The following is a 19,645-nucleotide window of genomic DNA, read 5'->3' as shown; positions in this document are numbered from 1 at the left end:
TTGTGAACAGCCAACTACTGTCACCTGTGACAAGTAAGAACTGGCTTCGGGAAACCAGGCAGGGGAAACATTCCAATAGCCACTTAGAGCCAAAAAGAATATACATACATGTGGGCAGCTTTGTGGACATTTGCAAGCCTGCTACAGCACCAGGAAGCCCCACTGAATCCAGGAACATCTAATCTTAATGCTGAAGGGAAGGGACTGCTCCTTTATTTATTTATTTTATTTAAACATTTTATATCCCGCCCTAGTTCTTAGAATTCAGAGCGGCGAACAAATAAGACAATGTCTAATACAAAACAATATACAATTAAAAGATAAAATTAAGAAAATCAATTATACAATAGTTATAACAATTTAAATGTTAACATTAAAAGCTTGAAGAAACAAAAATGTTTTTAACTGATGGCGAAAGACCGTGAGTGAGGAAACCCTTTCAGATTTCACTGCATATTTGGTGGGAGGAAAGAGGATACAAACATTTCTTCCATCTCAATGTTCAAGCATCCGTTGTTCCATTAATCAATTTCAGACCCAACTCACCAAGGACACTCTAGTGAGAACAGTCCACCGCCACCTCCTATTATTAGCACACTTGCCTCCCCACATTCATCTACTTCGACCACTCACAGCAAGGGTGGATAACCTGTGATCCTCCAGATTTTGCTGGATTCAACAGACTCACCCTGCCTGGCCTTCAACTATTAAGGTATCTTGTTTTATGGGACCCACCTCTCTTATTGAATTTATACTGTTTTGTTCCATTTGGAATGGTTTTCCTCTTTTATTATTATATTGTTGCAACCCACCCTGGGACCTTATGATGAAGGCTGGGTAAGAAAACTTATAAATCAATCAATCATTGGCCATGTTGCTTGGGGCTGTTGGGAGTTGGAGTCCCACCATATCCGATGGGCCACAGGTTGGCCACCAATGACTTACAGTATTTCAGTGTAGCATCTGCAGTTATTCATTCTTCCTCATATCTTGTGGCACAATGACACCCTTTAGCTTCATTTAGATGCCTTCATGCTAAAAGGAAGCCTCCAGGCTTATCATCTTCCCTGGCTGTTGCCTTCACATCAAATAGATACTTTCTTCCTCCAGCTATATGATCTTTCCATCTCTCTCCACAATGAACTTTCTTCCATTTCCTACACTGCAACTGACACATTACAAATATATTTCACCAATCTTATGTTCTTCAGCTAATGTCATTTTGCAAAATCAAAACCTCAAGCTTTCTTTGCCTACTTACATCTTTCTTCGCTCATCAAATCTTCAATAAAGAGTGAATGTCAAACATATGCATGTGTATGCGTGCATGTGCAGTGGTTCATTTTCTCCGGTTATTTTTCTCCTTCCAGCCTATTACCTCATCACTGTAGAGCCATACTAAATTCAGACTGAGAAGGAAGGAAGCAAGCGGCAGTAGAAGAAACCAAGCAGACTTGCGGTACGTAGTGGAAGTGTGCAACACCTAAACTGTAGGTACCTGGGCTACTGGCCCATACAACTGAAGCTGTGCATATTTTAATTAGTTATGACTACCAGATATGTAGAAGTCACTGGAGTTCATGACAGTCTGATACTAACGAGTAAGGATCCATTTCCCATCCAGGTGCATCTACACATCTTGAATGTCTACATATTCCTATTATTGACAGAAAGAAGGAAAGCTGCTGTTTCATGAAGTCTTTGCATCCAGTTGCAGATGCTTCAGAGATGACTCGGAAAATTAAACTGTGTACATGCAAATATTAGACAGGCACCATCCCTGTTATCTTTTTGGCACGTCTGGAAGACCTTCCTCTTCAACAAGCCTTTTAAGCAGTGGCCTTATCCCAGTCTGCATCTGTTTTGGAATTGCTTTGTAAGATTTGTAGAAATATTTTTTTTAAATGCTTTCAAGATGTTTCGTTTTTAAGACATTTTAAGATGTTTTCAGACTTTTGAGAGTTTTACCCGTTTGCTGTCCTGGGCTCCTTCTGGGCAGAATAGAAATTTAATTAATAATAATAATAGGAGATGGTCTACGAATGCTGTAAGTAGCAAGTAAATTTGCCTCCAATAATAACTAATGAGCAGAATTCTAACAAACCACACTCTTAAACTTTTATTAACATAATATAAAACCAACTACTATAGATTAGAATGAAGACAAACACTGAACACATGATCAAAATAAAATCTATATTAAAAGCACTGAATTTCTGAACATCCTTCCCTGCAACACACATCACAACACCAAGCAATCATGACTGAGTTTATTTTTCAAAACAGTTATCTTTAACACCTCTACAAGCCAGATTCAGTTTCAAACTAAAGCACCTTTCTTAGGCCGCAATCCAATATACACTTACCTGTGAGTAAGTCCCATTAACCCAATGGAGCTTATTCTGAGTAGAAATGTATTGGATTGAGCCCTTAGAAAGGAAGAGAAATTTCACAAATCTTGCAAACATTTGCCAGCTCACATATTAAGCTCTATCAAGCATGCCTTTCAGATTAACAGGATGTTCTATCTTACATGATACATGAATATGTGACCGTCCTGTCTAGCCCTGTGTTTGACCAGTTTAACAACAACACTCATTTCTAGAGGCATAAACTGCGGCCTGTTACACTGGTTCCAGTTTAAGAATTATTTTGACTATATATTTTAAAAAGCAGCAACAATGTAATTTGGCTTTTCAGGCTATAGTTGTGCTGCCTATTAGGGGAGAATGCAGGGTTGCATTTGGTTAAAGAGGGTGTATATTTTATTAAGAGAGCCAGTGTGGCGTAGTGGTTAGAGTGTTGTGCTACGACCTGGGAGACCAGGGTTCGAATCCCCACACAGCCATGAAGCTCACTGGGTGACTTGGGCCAGTCACTGCCTCTCAGCCTCAGAGGAAGGCAATGGTAAACACCCTCTGAATACTGCTTACCATGAAAACCCTATTCACAGGGTCGCCATAAGTCGGGATCGACTTGAAGGCAGTCCATTTCCATTTTTTCATATTTTATTAAGGTAGAAATTTTTCCAAAATGCAAAATCTTTTTATGGAAAGGTCTCAGTATGCTTAACATTTAATAAGCCTCATTAGACTGAGACCGTTTCCCAAGCTTTGACAGCTCCAGCACAATTTCCTTCCCCTGAGTTAGTACTGTAGGCACCAAAGTGACTCATGCAGAAACACAAAAGGCAGCCTCCTCGAGAGTTAATCATTCTACTGTGTGAGGAGTCACTTAAATGTCCAATCACAAATGATGCAAAAATATGACAGAATTGGCTACTCCCAAAAGCCTCACTACAAGGAGACAAATGCCACAGTACTGCAGCACACAGAGTGGGCATGGGAAAACTGTGCCCCTGCAGATGTAGTTGGGACTACAGCTTCCATTATCCCTGGCCAATGTCCTTGCTGGCTGGGGCTGATTGGAGCTGGAGACCAACAACATCTGCAGGCCCACAGATACCCTATTCCTGACGCAAAGTCGCAACATCCTCTGTGGATTGGTTCTTTGGGCATGGAAAGTGCTTGTTTAATTCATTGTGGGAAATTTACCCTTCTCCCATGGCATACAGATTAAGAATCGGAGGTAAGCACCAGCATTTAGCAAATGTAAGAACTCTGAGCTTACAGATAGATAAGGAAACAGTTGTCCAATGGTAGCAACATGCTCAATGCTTCTAAATGCATCTGGTGGCAGAAAAATCAGGGAATATACTACTTCTCTGTTCTAATAAGCAGATCAGAACAGACAATAAGGCTTGAGATAGTAGCTACAAATTCTGAATATTTATTTATTGAATTTATTTATTTAAAATATTTATATCCTGCCCTTCTACCCTATAATAGGGTACTGAAGGCGGCTTACAATAAAATCGCACACATACATAATAAAATTGTACACAATTAAAAACACAAAAACATTAAAGTAAATTAAAATACATAAAATGCAATTAAAATACATAAAATGCAATATATATAACTTCATTTGCAATCCATCTAGCAGCTTAATTGATGAATGTTGGACTTTGAACTGCAAGCGCTAGGGCTGATGTGGGGAACCTCCAGATGTCACTAAACTACATTTCCCATCAGCCCCAGCAAGCACAATCAATGACCAAGGATGATGGGAGTTGTAGTACAGCAAAAAAAAAAAAAAACATCTGAAGAACCACAGGTTCCCAACACATACAGGTTCCTGGTTGGACAGCCAGTCTTGGGCACTGCCATTGGAAGATACTGAAATAATTTCAATAAAAGCATTATTTAAACATGACTTTCCATCTCTGAAAATTAAGCCCCATATAATACTTTCAAAATCAATAGGGGTATCCACAATCAGACACTATAATTACTAGATTCCAGTGCTCAAGAAGTTTATCCCAACTTTAGCTTGGAAGCAGCGCTGCAAAATAAAAGCAGTACCACAAAGGCTCCAATAAAGAAACATTTACATTTTGTTCATTTACAGACACATCATCACTGAGACTTGTAGATCAACAAGTTATGCGTAACTGCTTATCCACATCTTAGGAAGATGATGAGATGCCAAGATGCTTTTGCACTGAATAGCTGAAGTCAAAACCAATCCTAACTCAGACATCAGATTTGCTCATCATTATTGGCATTTATGCAAGAAATGTATTTTACTGATTTTTATAGAGATTAATAAAAACAAGTGGTATCTAAATGAAATGTTGCACTGTGGAGTGCTCCAGATCAGGGTTCCAGCAGCCATGTCTTCTTCCAGGATACTCGCATTCCTCCCCGCACCCCATTGTCAATATTCCATGGGCACTGAGTATGTTCACTCCTCACTGGGCTGTACTGGGTCCCTGCCCCCCCCCAGCCACGTAGGTCTTCCATCAAGATTTTCTGTACTTCTGCAAGCCACAGAGTTCCCCAAAGGTTGCTATATGTCCGGCTTATCTGTGGGTTATGTCATTTCTGATTACATAAGGGTCATCACTTACCCCAAAACACTGCTAATAGAGGGAATGGTATTTCAAATAAGAATATATGCTACCAAACACTGTTTGAACAGTGTTATCAGCTTGTTAAACAGCTATTTTCATTTAGCTAATCAAAATATATCTTCAATGCTTTAAAGACTTCAGCAAAAACATTTTCTTACCATTTTATATATTGTGCCATTAGCATTACTTTAAAAAAATTAAGAGATACCAAAACACATTTGCCAACAGCAAATATGAGTTATCAATACTGAAAACTGTTTAGCAAGAACATTGGTGTCTTCCAATAAGATCCTAATGCCTATCTAGCACACCATTCTCTCATACACATAGTGGTCAGCCAGATGCCTCTAGGAATATCAGTGAAGTAATTCTTCATGGCCACATTAGTTTCTGTAGGAACAGCACACCTTGGTCTTTCCTTTCAAAGGCTAGCTGGATTCTTTCAAACTTTAGGAATGTCACAAAAAACTGGCTTAGATCTTCGCAGACAAATTTTCTAATACATAGTTTTTTGGTGCTTACAGCGGGTGAGTCAGTGGTAGTCCTACTCAGGGTAGACCCACTGAAGTTAACAGACACAGCTAACTTAGGTTTATTAATTTTAGTGGGTTTAGGGAGTTTAGTGGGTTTAATGAATAGGATTTAGATAAATACAACCCAACAGGTTTACCTGCACTAGACTCCACTGCAAAAGATGCATTAGCCTAGCAAACTACACAAACCCTTGACTGCTCACACTAAAACTGGGAATATTTTCTTTGGATGCCTACTAGGAATTGTGTATTTATGCTAATGTCTCTCTTAAAAGTTTTTTTTTTTTACTACTTGGAGAGTAGGACCTAGACTTAAAAACCCTGTACAATAAACATAAGCATAACCCCTTCCAATCATTGGAACAAGCTCCCACAATGAAACCATGGGTAAGAAAAAATGCCGCTGCAGAACATACTGCATGTACCCTAGTTCAGTACATCTCACCTACTACAACTGCACAAATCAATTTGATTCAAACATTACCTATGCTGTGTTGATATACAAAGCCCTGAAAAACTTGGGTTTAGCACATCTTAAGGACTGCTCAAGCCCTTATATCCTAGCCTGATCTTGAAGATCATCAGGAGGAGCACTGTTATTTGTCCCCGTTACAGAGGACTGACTGGCCTCCACTAGAAGTCAGCGTCACTGTTCTCATACTGTGGAACGCTCTTCCAGCAGAGATTCAATAGGCATCCTCACTTTTGACTTTCAGGAGTCTCTTGAAGATCTTTTTATGTTGAAAGGCCTATGCAGTTGTTTAAAATGTTCTTGAGTAACCAGTCATTTTAATCATTGTTCTGTACAACTTTCAATAGTTTTTGTATTACTGTACACCACCCTGATATTTTGTAAGAGGGTGGTATGTAAATACTTTTATAAATAATACACAAATAATTAATTGGCATGGGAAACAGACCTGATATCTCAACAGCAGCAGTTGCACAATACTTTTATTAGGAATAACAAAATCAGAAAATAGAAGGCAGGTTTCAAGTGTCACAAAACTCTTCTGTAAGCTGGATGTTAAAACCAAATATAATGCAGACAAAACTAGGCCCATTAACATCTGTTTCTCTTCTCCCTTACCTTTTGTTTGGTTAGTATTTAGCCTAAAGAGGAGTTCTGTAAAACTTAAAAGCTAGCTTACTAATTATTTTACTTTCAGTTGGTCCAAATAAAGATATTTACTACTGCCGCTTGAATTTTCATCTAATGAACCCAGACAACTGCTTGTATTGCTTTTGTCTGCTGTGGAAAACAACTGCAATTGCAGACTAAAACAAATCTTAGGGAAAAGATATATTATATTAAGGGAACAAAAATTGTTAATGATGTCAGCAAACGTATATCCAACACTGCATTTCTCGCTGGGGAAAAAAGAGGCAAGATGGGAGAGGTTGTGTGGTCATACTTGAATACAGTCTGTAGCTGCTCCTTTCAACTAGCAGAAGACTGCAAAAAGACAAGGAAGCAATCTCTGTACAAGAGCAGCTAGCTGTTTCAACAGGAGGCAGGGCAAATAAAGTGGCTCTCAATAAAATGGCTCTCAAATGCTCGGAGAATATCTGAAAAAGAGGCTCCTATTGGGAAAAGCAAAAGTAAAGATCAAAAGTAAAGAATGTCAATCCTATGAAAAATGGAGTGGGAGGAGAAATAACTCTTCCCAATAGGCTTTTGAGGACAGCAACAGTCTTTCTTCTGCTAGAGAAGTAAGGAACTTGTGTGAAAAAAGCTACTCTTTTATACTAATCTGCATACTGCAGAAGCTGGTCGAACACAATCTGGCAAGACAGGAGCAAGGAGACTCATTGTGCTTGGAGCAGGAGAAGCAGGAGCTTCTCCTAAAGGTATGTCATACACACACACACAGAGCCTTTCTATCATACCACCCACAGCAGCTCACAATTTAATACCAATATGGGTAACAGCAGACTCAATTTCCATGAAAAGAGGATGGTGGTCGTCATGTTGTTGTTAAGTAGATCAAGGGGAGCCACTCTTTACACTGTTCTAATTATTAAAGGGAGGGATGGGGCCTTTTCACAAAACGGCCTTTTCCTGCACTTTCCTCTGGAATTTCTGGGTTAGGAGACCAGGTCGTGAAAACACTTCCTGCAAAGAATTCCTATAATTGGAAAAAACTATGTCTATGCACTCAAGAACGGCCGCCGCCGGGATCATATCTCTCCAGTGTTAGAAGATCTACACTGGCTACCAGTTGTCTACCGAGCCCAATTCAAGGTGTTGGTGTTAACCTTTAAAGCCCTATAAGGCTTCAGTCCAGTTTATCTAAAGGAGCGCCTCCTGCATCACCAAATATGCCGCCTGACAGGATCAGCCTCACAAGACCTTCTCTCGGTCCCACCAGTGAAAACAGCTAGGCTGGTGCGGACCAGAGAGAGGGCATTTTCGATTGTGGCTCCCACTCTCTGGAACTCTCTCCCATATGATCTTCGCCATGTCCCCTCCCTGGTAGGTTTTCGCCAAGGATTAAAAACATGGCTGTTTCAGCGGGCATACAGGATTCCTAGGTAATTTTAGTTTTATAACAGACAGATGTGGGTGGGCTGATTATCTGAAGACTGATGTTATAATTGTATTTATATGTTGTATCTATTTTAATCTATGTACGCTGCCTAGAGTGGCCGTTCATTCGGCCAGATAGGCGGCCTAAAAATAAAATATTATTATTATTATTATTATTATTATTATTAGTGCAGCCTTCTCAGACGTGGCACCCTCCAGATGCTGTTGGACTCCAACCAGCATCATGTAGTGGAGTGCAAACATCTGGGAAGGCACCATCATATGTATAAGGTAGCTTCCAAGTCCATCTAGCCCAGCATTGTCAACACTGACTGTTGGTAGCTTTCCTGCATTTCCCCCAGCCCTACCTGTTGAACCTAGATCCTTCTGGGTGCAAAGCAGAAGCTCTACCACCAAGCTACAACCCTTCCCAAAGTAGGCAACTGCAGTACACCCAGTCAGGACATTGGCCCATCTAGCTTAGCATTGCCTCCTCCGGGGTTTCAAGGCAGGGGTCTCTACCAGCCCTACTTGAAGATACCAGAGATTGCACCTAAAAACTTTTGCATGTAAAAGCAGGTGCTCTACCACTGAGCTCTGAGCTTTCCCAAACAGGAGCACAGGAAGCTGCCTTACACTGAGCCAGACCCTGGTCCATTCAGCTCAGTAGCACCTGCACTGTTTTGACAGTAGCTCTCCAGGGTTTCAGACAGGAGATTTGCCTACCCCTACCTAGGTGGCCAAGTATACCAGGACAATAACAACAACAACAACAACTTAATGTATCATTCATTGAACCTGGGGCCATCTGCAGATGCTCTGCCAGGGAGCGGTGGCACTTCTCCAAGTCGATGAAGGCTGCCATAGCGGGCAGGGGAGGCGAAAGTCTTCCGTTCAGACCCCACGTGCCCAGGATGGCGGCCTCTTACCTGGGAGTAAGAGCCCACCGAGCAAAGGATGGGGGGGGTAAAGACCTTTTTGAGCAGCGGAGCCTATAAGGCCGGGGCTGGCCGCCCCACAGGCACAAAGGGAGCAAGAGGAAGGGGCTTTTCTTCAGCAGCAGGAAAGGGGCTTCCCGGAAGGGCCCTCCCGCGCCCAGCCAGCCCGCCCGCCTCGCCGCCGCAGCCCCAGTACCTTCTTGACGGTGCGGGGGGCCTCCGTGACGGTCCCGTCGGGGCTGACCAGGGCCTCGGCGAGCTGCCCGCTCGCGCTGCCGTCTCCCCCGTCGCCCGCCAGCCGAGGCGGCTGCTGCTGGGCCTGAGATAACGAGGAGGACGGCGGGGGCTCGCTGCGCTTCATGGCCGAAGCCTGAGGCAATTTAGGGGCCGCCGCAGCCGCGCCTCCGCCGGCTGTGGGGCCGGGCTCGGCTTGAGACTGAGGCGCCGATGCCGCGTTGGGCGGCAGAGAGGCAGCCGCCGCCGCAGCAGCAGCCGCCGCCGCCGGAGCGCACGGCCCAGACCCGCCGCCGCCGCCTCCTCCGCCGCCGGCCTTGTCCAGGGTCCCGCCCAGCTCCTTCAGCTCCACGGCCGGCGGGGCCGCCACCCGCACCGACATCATCGCTCCCTCAGAGCCGCCTCAGACGACGACGACGACGACTCCTCAGGCAGCCCGAACGAGCACAAACGACGCGGCGCCGGCTCCCCTCACGCCATACGCAGGCGCGCGCACGGGGAGAAAGGGAGGGGAGACAGGCAGGCACGCACGCTCTTTAGCTCACCCGGCCCCGCCTCCCTGGGGGAGCGCGAGGAGTCATGGGACACGCAGTCCGCGACCGCGGCAGGAGGGGAAGAAATGGAAAAAAGAAGCTCCAGCTCGGAGGACTACCACTCCCAGCAGGCACCGCGAGGAACGCTCCTGCCTGGGAAGCCCTCAGGGCGTTAAGAGAGGCCTGGGAGTTGTAGGCTCTTGCCTCGGCCCTTTTCCTTCCCATCAGGCGCCTCCTTCGCCTTCCTTTTCCCATACCAGTGCCCGGCCTGAACGTCCCTTCTGGGGTTATGCTCAGCAGCACCGCTGCCCTTTCCTTCCTGATCTCACTCAGTTTCCCAACGGAGATTAAACTCTGCACGTCAAGGATGCGGTCGTGGAAAGTGACAGAAAAATGCACTCTGCACATGTTCAGAGGCGCTCACGTCTTGGACTATGATATCATATTTTCCAGGGTTACGCACTGGCATTAAGGAAAAGCCTTAGCTCGGTGGTAGAGCGTTTGCTTTGCATGCAGAAAGTCGCAAGTTCAATCGCCAAACGCATCTCCGGGTAGGGCAGGGAATGTCCATTGCCTGGAGAGGCGCTTCCCGTCAGTGTCGACAATATGGAGCTAGATGAGCCACTTTCCCCGCTCATAAAACAGGTACCCAGACTGATTCCTGGTGAGCCCATTTTTAAAATTAGAGTTTGCAAACTTTTAAGTCAGTTTGTGATTAAATAGAGTTTTGTTTAACTATAAGCCATATATAAATTGTCCAAATAATAACAACAATTAAAGCTTTAATTCCATAATAAAATTTACCTCCAGGTTAAGGTTGCCAACTTTTTTTCTGACAGAGCTTCTGTGCTTGTAACATTCTTTCTTGGCTATTTACATGTACACCCCTTATTTTCTTGCACACCATGGAGCTCAAGGCACCACATAATGTGGTTCCCAGGCGATCTCCTATCTCGGCATGACCAGATCCAGACCTGCTTAGCTTCAGCAAGGTGGTGTCCTCATGTGTCTTCAGACCAGACTGGAACATGACAAGCTGAAGCAAGAGCACCCACCCCATCTGTATCAGCACATGAGCAAAGGCTGGCCAGTGGTCAGATCAGAACGCTGAGCTGTGTCTTGCTCTGATCCAGCAAGGTGATTCTTATAGGATTAAAAAGATGGCCGTTGGTTCAATATCTGCCTGCCACCAGTAGTGTAGTGGCAAATTCAGAAGCGCAGGGTCCCTTCATAATACTCACAAACACACATACCCCTTCTAAGATTAGAGAATAATCTGGCCAGGCTCAAATATTGTTTTTTGCTTCTCTATCACTGTCGCCATTTGACCTTTCTCTCTGTCAGAGATATTGCCTGAATTACTGAGTTCAGTGTTTACACGTTTATCTCCTGCTGCTACCAAACTGCTTGATGATGTAGAAGGAGTGCTATCATCAAGATTCACTATCTCTTCTTCTGCAATTACAGACTTCTCACTCTCCACAACTTGGTTTTTTTGAAATAGGAACTAATAGGAACTCCTTTCACTCTGAATAGCTCAAATCAGCAGGAAACAACAAAAAAGCAAGTTAGAAGATTCTAACACAGTTGCCTTTCATGCTGATTGTTTCATAGGATTCTGGAGACATAGGGACTCTGCTGGGACCTGGTTCCCAAAAAAGTAAGACTCCCCTGAGACCCTGGATGACTACACCCTCACCTGCCACCCTGGAACCAAAGTGGAAACTCTGTATGCTATCAGTGCTATTGATACAAGCTATCAGTGGCTATTAGCCACAATGGTCATGTTCTCCCTCCACTGTTAGAGGTAGTATACCAGTTGGTGGGAATCACTGGTGGGGAGAGTACTGCTCTTGCGCTCAGGTCCTGTTGCGCTCAATGCCTGCTCTTATGTCTATGCATGTTGTTGCCTGGAAGTTGTGTTACACGTTCCTGGCAGGGAGTTCTCAGAGCAAGACAACTTGCACAAATTATCCCTGGTGTCAAGAAAGTGACTAGAGAAAAGTTGTTCTCCCCCTCTCATAGTACTAGAACCTGGGGCCATCCAGTGAAGCCGAATGTTGGAAAGGTATTGAAAATAAAACTGCTGATATCATAATGCAGATACACAAATCTATGGTGGAAATTGCATTTGGAATACCGCATACAGTTGTGGTCGCCTCACCTCAAGAAAGATATTGTAGAGTCAGAAAAGGTTTAGAAACCTTGGATGGCTTTTAAAAAGGATTATTTTTTTTTTTATTTATTAAATTTATATACCGCCCGACTAGCGATAGCTAGGCAAATTCATGGACGATAAGGCTATCAATGGCTACTAGCCAGGATGGCCATGCTATACCCTCCACTGTCAGAGGTGGTATGCTTCTGAATGCCAGTTGCTGGAAGCCACAGAAGAGTGGTCTTGCACTCGGGTCCTGCTTGCAGGCTTCCCATTGGGGCATCTGGCTGGCCACTGTGAGAGCAGGATCCTGGACATGAATGGGCCTTTGGGCAGATCCAGCAGCCGGACTCTGCTTATGTTCACTTCTGGATGGAAAGGTTTCTGTTGCTTCTCTTGGAAAAACTGGCTCATCAAGTCTGGGCTTGCTGAAATAACCAAATGACTGACAATTTGTATGCAACATGGATTGGTTTTATTCCACACGCAGTTGCAAAGAGCCATGGGTTCCATCCCGCCCTCCAGCACTTTGGGCTAAGAGAACAAATAAAGATGATTCCTCCATTGTTTATATAATGGTGCATGTACTTCTTCTTGGGGTTGTTGTTAGTTTTCTGAAAAACAAATTTAAAAAATACTCTTTTTTCAAAAAAGAGAATGTTTCAATTATTGGCTGTACACTAAAACCTTGGCCAGCCCTGCTCTACACCACAACTGGATAGACTTCAGGCTTGCGGATCTACTCTTTTGTTGTTGTTGTTGTTGTTATTTATTTAATTTGTATCCCGCCTTTCCTCCCAGCAGGAGCCCAGGGCAGCAAACAAGTCACTAAAAACAGTTTAAAACATCATGAAAACAAATCTTAAAACACATTAAGACAAAACAGAGTTAAAAAACATTTTTAAAACTTTTTTTTAAAGGGTTACTCTTTATATATATATAACCCACCAAACAGAACCTTACAATTAATTCTGTACTTCAAATTTGTCTTGAGTACCAAATTGAAATGAGCTCACGGTCCTTCCACGCTCCAAAATCCACTTTAGCTATTTTTCTATCTTATTTCAGCAGTATAATTTGCAAGGGCAGGAGATTACCATTCGGCTATTGCCATTGCTAAGCAGCTGGGAGTCAGTAGCCCTTGCCAATCTACTTCAGATTACCCAGAGATCTACCAGTGCCTTATACTGAGTCAGACCATTGGTCCATCTAGTTCAGTATTGTCTACACTGACTGGCAGTGGATCTCTAGGAGGAGTCTCTCCCAGCCTTACCTGGAACTGCCAGTGGGGATGGAACCTGGGGCCTTTGGCATGCAGAACAGATGCGCTATCATTGAGCTACGGACCTTTTACCTCCTCCCCGTTGCTGCCATGTCATCCGTCCTGCCCTTCATACCGCCCATCGTCAAGCGGCGGCTGGGCTGGAAGAAAGGCGAGCAGAACAGGCAGAAGGAGAACTGGTGTGAGAAAGCGGTCAAGAGCCTGGTGAAGAAGCTCAAGAAGTCTGGGCAGCTGGACGAGCTGGAGAAGGCCGTCACCACCCAGAGCGTCAACACCAAGTGCATCACCATCCCCAGGTAGCTGCCTCCTTTCGGCTTGCATCCGATGACTGAGTTTGGCTTAGAAACGGAAGTCTCAAAACTGGGGTCCAATCCCAACAGTCTGCTGGGACTGGAACAGAGCAAACTGTGTCTGAGAGAGACTCTGAGCATGGAATATTGTGTGCTGGCAAAGACAGAGAGTGATCCATTTTAAATTCACTTGTTCAATTTTTTTCTTGGACATTTGTTTTTCTTAATAATGTTATTTGTTACTTAGTTTAATTTTTGTAAATTGAATTGCTTTTATTGATGTATTTTTATACTTGTGTAAGCCGCCTTGAGGGCCTTTGGCCAAAAGGTGGGGTATAAATAAATTTAATAATAATAATAATACTTACCCCTGCTCTAAGGAATTTGCAGAAGTTGCCCACCATTTCCCAGTGACACAGCCCTCCCGGAACATATTCTGTGTATGCTGGTGGATATTATTCAGCTGGTGATCTTTTTATTCCAAAGAGGAAGCAACAGAGCACAGGTCCATCTAGCTCAGGACTCTCTACTACTCTGACTGGCAGCAGCCCTGCAGGGTTTCAAGCAGGAGTCTCCCCAGCCATACCTGGAGAGCCTTAGGACTGAACCTGGGCTATTTGGCAGGCAAAGAACATGTGCTGTATATCTGAGCTACGACTTTTCCTCAGAGTAACTCAGTCATGTGTTTAGCATATCGCAGAGCTTGGAAAAGTTACTTTTTTGAACTACAACTCCCATCAGCCAATCTAGTGGCCATGCTGGCTGGGGCTGATGGGAGTTGTAGTTCAAAAAATTAACTTTTTCCAAGCTATGTCAAGGCTCACTATCTAGCCTCTGCTTGGAGAGGCAAAAGTACTCTGCACATTCTCAGCTCCTTGGCCTTTACTGTTAATGTGCAAGGGATTCGATAAGGCCGAGGACCTAAGCATGTGCAGAGTACTTTCCCCTCTCCAAGTAGAGGCCAGTTAGCCGACCTCCACATCTGCAGGTGTGGGCACAACCATCAGCACTTTCTTTAAATAAAGACATAAATAATAGGCACTATTTTCAAATTAACTAGGACCGCAGCTGAATAGTTGAGCACTTGTATTGCATGCAGGAGGTCTCATGTTCGGTCCCCAATGGCATCTCCAGGTAGGGCTGGGAGAGACTCTGGTCCTGACACTCTGGAGAGCTGCTGCCAGTCAGTGTAGACTATACTGGCCAAAATGGACCAATGTTTCAACTCGGTAGAAGGCAGCTTCTCCTGAGGATATGTTGTTCACTTCTTCGCAGCTCACCCTGCCATACCCAGAGGGAGGAAACCGCACGCTCTTACTTGCTTGGCCCTCATGCAGAGTTGTAGCCTTCGAGAGGGACATCTAATTATTTCTGCTCAGGAGGCCTGGGGCACATTGCTCTCTCCATTGGCCACCCTGCCTCTTTTCCTCCGAAGTACTTAACCCTCCTCTCCTGCTGGGTCTTTTGGCAGGGCTCAGCTAATGCAAACAGCTGCCCATCAGATTCGGCCTCAGTGGGGATGACCGCACAGTGTTAAGCGAGTAGCGCCCAGACAAGTCATTTTAGTAAGTATAATTGCTTTATAGAGAGACAGTGTGGTGTAGTGGTTAAGGTGCTGGACTACGACCTGGGAGACCAGGGTTCGAATCCTCACACAGCCATGAAGCTCACTGGGTGACCTTGGGCCAGTCACTGCCTCTCAGCCTCAGAGGAAGGCAATGGTAAACCTCCTCTGAATACCGCTTACCATGAAAACCCTATTCATAAGGTTAAGTCAGAATTGACTTGAAGGCAATCCCAGTAGTAGTAGTAATTGTTTTATAATTACTGGTTTTATTTTAGATTTTTTTAAAATTATGTAACTGGCTTTTAACATTTGTTTTTATTGGTATCTTTTAAATTAATATTTGAGATTGTCTTCTGTAAGCTGCTCAGACATGTCCAGCAAGGGGTCCAAGTTGCCCCATGAGGCCATTTTCCCCAAACCATGCCCACCAGCTGATGCCATTTGTGATCTCATCTGATGGGCAGGAGAACAAGCTTAAATCCTGTGTTGGCTGCACGCTCCTGTTCCCAGCAGGGAGTGGGCAAGTACAGCCACACCCATCAGGATTTAACCTCCACTTATCAGCTGATGACCAGGAGGTTACATTCTGCTCAGTTCAGCAGGATTCCATGCAAACCCTTTCCTGATTCAGGAAGGGGTTTGCATCAGAATCCCCTGCTAAAACAAAGGAAAAATCAAATCACATTGCAGCTGACATCTTGCACCCACCTGTGAAATTTGGCCCGCAAGGCTGATCCTGATAAAGATCTGGCCTGTGGAGCCAAAAAGGTTCCCCGCCCTGCCTTAGAGGTTTGAGTAAGTGGTACATAAGTTTTGTGAAATAGTAACAACGATGATGATGATGCAATTGCACCTTTGTTCAGAGACCTGCTACTGGAAATCTAGGAGAAATCTATGGGTGAAATTCTTGTCAGTGTTCCTAGAATTGGAACTGTACCTACCCTCTGCTTGCCCCCAGAACATCCCACGTCTGTGAATCAGGATGGCTGATGGCACAGTTCCGCCGCTGTGGAGAAGAGGACTCTTTAGCAGACACCCCTCCCGTCTGCCCACCCCAGTGGCTTCTGTTTTGCAGATAGTTGGCTGCCAATGTCTCCCTTCCTTCACACCCACAGATCCCTCTCATGGGCAACTCTGCCAAGCGAAGCAGCGGGAAGGAAAGTTCAAACATCAATGAAGAAAAACACCCGCGGATGGGGCTGAGCACCTGGAATTCAGACAAGCCCACCTACCTTGAGGAAAGGGAGGAATCCTGTCTCTCTCCTGGATGTGTCAAGGGAAATATTCAGAAAAGTCCCAGGCTATGGTCTGAAGGCACACAAGGCCAGCTCCCTGCTGATGCAAAGCAGGGTCAGGTCTGGTCAGTGCCTGGATGGGGAGACCGCCTGGGAACCGTATGGAAGCCGCCTTGGGTTTCAATCATGAAAAGAAAAGCGGGGTATAAATGTAATAAATAAATAAAAAATAAAAGGGCAACCAGAATGATCAAGGGGATGGAGTGACTCCCCCGTGAGGAAAGGTTGCAGCATTTGGGGCTTTTCAGTTTAGAGGAAAGGGTAGAAAGAGGTGACATGAGAGAAGTTTATAAAATGATGCATGGCATGGAGAAAGTGTACAGAGAAAAGTTTTTCTCCCTCTCTCATAACACCAGGACTCGGGGACATCCACTGAAGCTGAAAGTTGGAAGATTCATGAAAGAAAGGACTTCTGCACACAGCGCATAGTTGCACTGTGGAATTTGCTCCCCCAAGTGGCGGTGACGGCCACCAACTTGGATGGCTGTAAAAGAGGATTAGACAAATTAAAGGAGGATAAGGCTGTCAGTGGACAGCTGGTATAGCACAGTGGGGAGGAGAGCCTGGCTGGGAGTCCGGAGTCTGTGAGTTCAAATCCCCGCTCGTGTCTCCTGGGTGTCAACGGCCAGCTAAAGATCACCCCCACAGTGGGTGGCTCAGGGGTGACGTGCCATGCCACCTGTGCAGCCGTGGGCAAGCTGCAGAGTCCCAAGGAGCCCAGTTGCCCCCCAGCTGGCAGTTGCGGACAAGGAAGGGGCTGGCTTGTGCAGCTGTGGCAAGCTGAGCAGGCCCTAGCCAGCTGGGGCTAGCCTCAGAGGGAGGCAACGGGAAACCCGCTCTGAATACCACTTACCATGAAATCCCTATTCGTAGGGTCGTCATAAGTCGGGATCGACTTGAAGGCAGTCCATTTCAAGGCTGTCAGTGACTACCAGCCAGGATGGCTATGCTCTGCCTCCTCCACTGTCGGAGGTGGCATGCTTCTGAATACCAGTTGCTGGAAACCGCAGGAGGGGAGAGTGTGGTCACATTCAAGTCCTACTTGGAGACTCCCCATTAGAGCATCTGGCTGGCCACTGTGAGAACAGGACGCTGGACTAGATGAGCCTTTGGCCTGAGCCAGCACCCAGTCTCTTCTTATTATCTGGTATTGTTTTTATGGCACCTCATGTTTATTCAATAGTGTAGTGGCAAATTCAAAATGATAGTCACATCACAGCCAAGCCCCCTTTCCCACTTTCTCTCATCTCCTCACCTCCCTTGCTCTCCCTGTCACCTTGTGAGTCCACACTCCACTACAACAGACGCTCCTAGGAGCCAATCAGCATGACAGGGGAGCCTGCGTGTTAGCTATTGAGAAAAGTATTCTCGGGCTGGCTCACCTCCTTTCACTCCAATGGGCTCCAGTCAGCACGAAAAGACAGACTCTTCTCAGTGGCTATCACACTCTCCTATCACGCTGATTGGCTCATACATAGGGACCTGGCTGGGACCCTGCTCCCAAAAAACTAAGGGGTCTACGACCCCCATGATCCTGGATGACTACACCCATGCATTTATTGTATTTGCATGTATTGCTGCCCACTGTTCATATTGTCTATGAGAGGGCAGTATATAAATATGCATAAATAAATAGGTACATGCAAATTTCATGTACGTTTGTGCTAATGGCCTGTGCCTTCAGCCCTTTATGTACTTAACAACACCCCTGCAGAGTTTAACTAACAGTATCCCAGGCTATGATCTGAAGGCACGTGAGGCCAGCTCCTTGCTGAAGCTAAGCAGGGTCAGGTCTGGTCAGTGCCTGGATGGGAGACCGCCTGGGAACCATATGTAAGCCGCCTTGGGTTTCTATCATGAAAAGAAAGGTGGGGTATAAATGTGATAAATAAATAAATAATAAATAAGGAGGCAAAGAGAACAATATCTGTGGTCTCCAGAAGCTGTGGCAGGCATCACATCATTCCCTGGGCTGGCAGGATGGGAAGACTCAGTCGGAACCATGACTTTGGCCAGGGAGATTCTGTGGCTCCGCTTGGCCATCTCCCATGGTGTGGCTGGGCGAAGAGTGGCTGGGGGAGGGGAAAACAGACTTCACTCCTTCCATCATGGTGGCAGCCAGCGGCTCCATGTCAGTGGGGCAGTGGAATCTGCTCTGAGTTTTAGTCCAAACTTTCAAGGAGCTGTCCAAGGTGATCCAGCTTGTTTGGACTAAAACCCAGAGCAGATTCCACTGCCCCACTGACAAGGAGTCACCAGTTGCCATCAGTTGCCCAAGGAAGTGGTGAAGCTTTTGTGGGAAGGCTAATCCTGAGCTGACACTTGGTTCCTGGCAGAGGTCCCGTGCTCTTCAACAGCAACATGTTTTCAGAGCAGCTCAACAGTTTTCCTCGCCATTGCATCCCCATGACGGGGTGGAGGGAGATTGGCCACTCCTGCTGTAGTGCTTCCTTAGGGGATTGGCTGGCTACTGTTGGCGAGAGGGTGCTGTGCTCAGGGGGATTTTGTGTGGGCTCCAGACGAGCTCTTCTTGTGCTTACTTTACTTCAATGCTGCCCTGGATGGAAGATCTGTTGCGGCTTTGGGGCTGAGGCTGTGAGATGATCACAGGTGCCTGTCCAGCTGCCTCTTGAAGGCCTCCAGTGTTGGAGAGCCCACCACCTCCCTGGGTCATTGGTTCCATTGTCCTGCTGTTCTATCAGGAAGTTTTGCCTGATGTTCAGCTGAGATCCGGCTTCCTGTAACTTGAGCCCATTATTCCGTGTCCTGCACTCTGGGACGATCGAGAAGAGATCTTGGCCCTCCTCTGTGCGGCAACATTGCAAGTACCTGAAGAGTGCTATCATATCTTAGTCTTCTCTTCTGAAGGCTAAATAGGCCCTGTTCTTTCAGTCTTTCCTCATAGGGATTTGTTTCCAGTTCCCTGATTATGATTTTCCAACGGCCATTGTGAGCTCATGGCAAAAGCATGACTTGAATCCAGGTCCTTGGCACTACAGCATGCCAACTCTCAAGAAGCACCAGCCAGGCAACAAGGTGCACCTCCTGCTGCCTTTGGCCACTGGATGCTCCTCATGGGAGTTAGTTCTGGCTGCATCTGGACCTACAGCCTGCAAATATCCCTTGTGTCAGTTCCTTCAGAGTAGCCAACACGCTGACCTCCACCCAAAATCCCTGACCACTGGCCATGCTGGGTGGGACAGATGTAGCTGGAGTCCAACAGCATCTGCAAGGCACTGCAGAGGATTTGCCAGGTGCCGAAATCACGTGCACACGATCCAGTCTGCCACTTGTCTGTGCTGCTGCTGCA

At 45.6% G+C, this 19,645-nt stretch overlaps 1 protein-coding gene across 1 annotated transcript in view; it reads right to left on the bottom strand.

Moving 5' to 3' along the window:
* The window catches only part of AHCYL2 (adenosylhomocysteinase like 2), a 148,413-nt gene extending 138,646 nt beyond the window's left edge, over window positions 1–9,767 (bottom strand). Inside the window, exon 1 of the mRNA XM_061638017.1 lies at window positions 9,173–9,767. Coding sequence (XP_061494001.1) covers window positions 9,173–9,595 — 423 coding nt within the window. The 5' untranslated portion in view covers window positions 9,596–9,767. The remainder of the gene's footprint in view (window positions 1–9,172) is intronic.
* Window positions 9,768–19,645: the final 9,878 nt, after the last annotated feature.

Source organism: Rhineura floridana, chromosome 8, assembly GCF_030035675.1.
Source record: "Rhineura floridana isolate rRhiFlo1 chromosome 8, rRhiFlo1.hap2, whole genome shotgun sequence".
Lineage (NCBI taxonomy): Eukaryota > Metazoa > Chordata > Lepidosauria > Squamata > Rhineuridae > Rhineura > Rhineura floridana.
The sequence above is the reverse complement of the archived record's forward strand: the minus strand, read 5'-3'. Positions and strand labels throughout refer to the sequence as shown.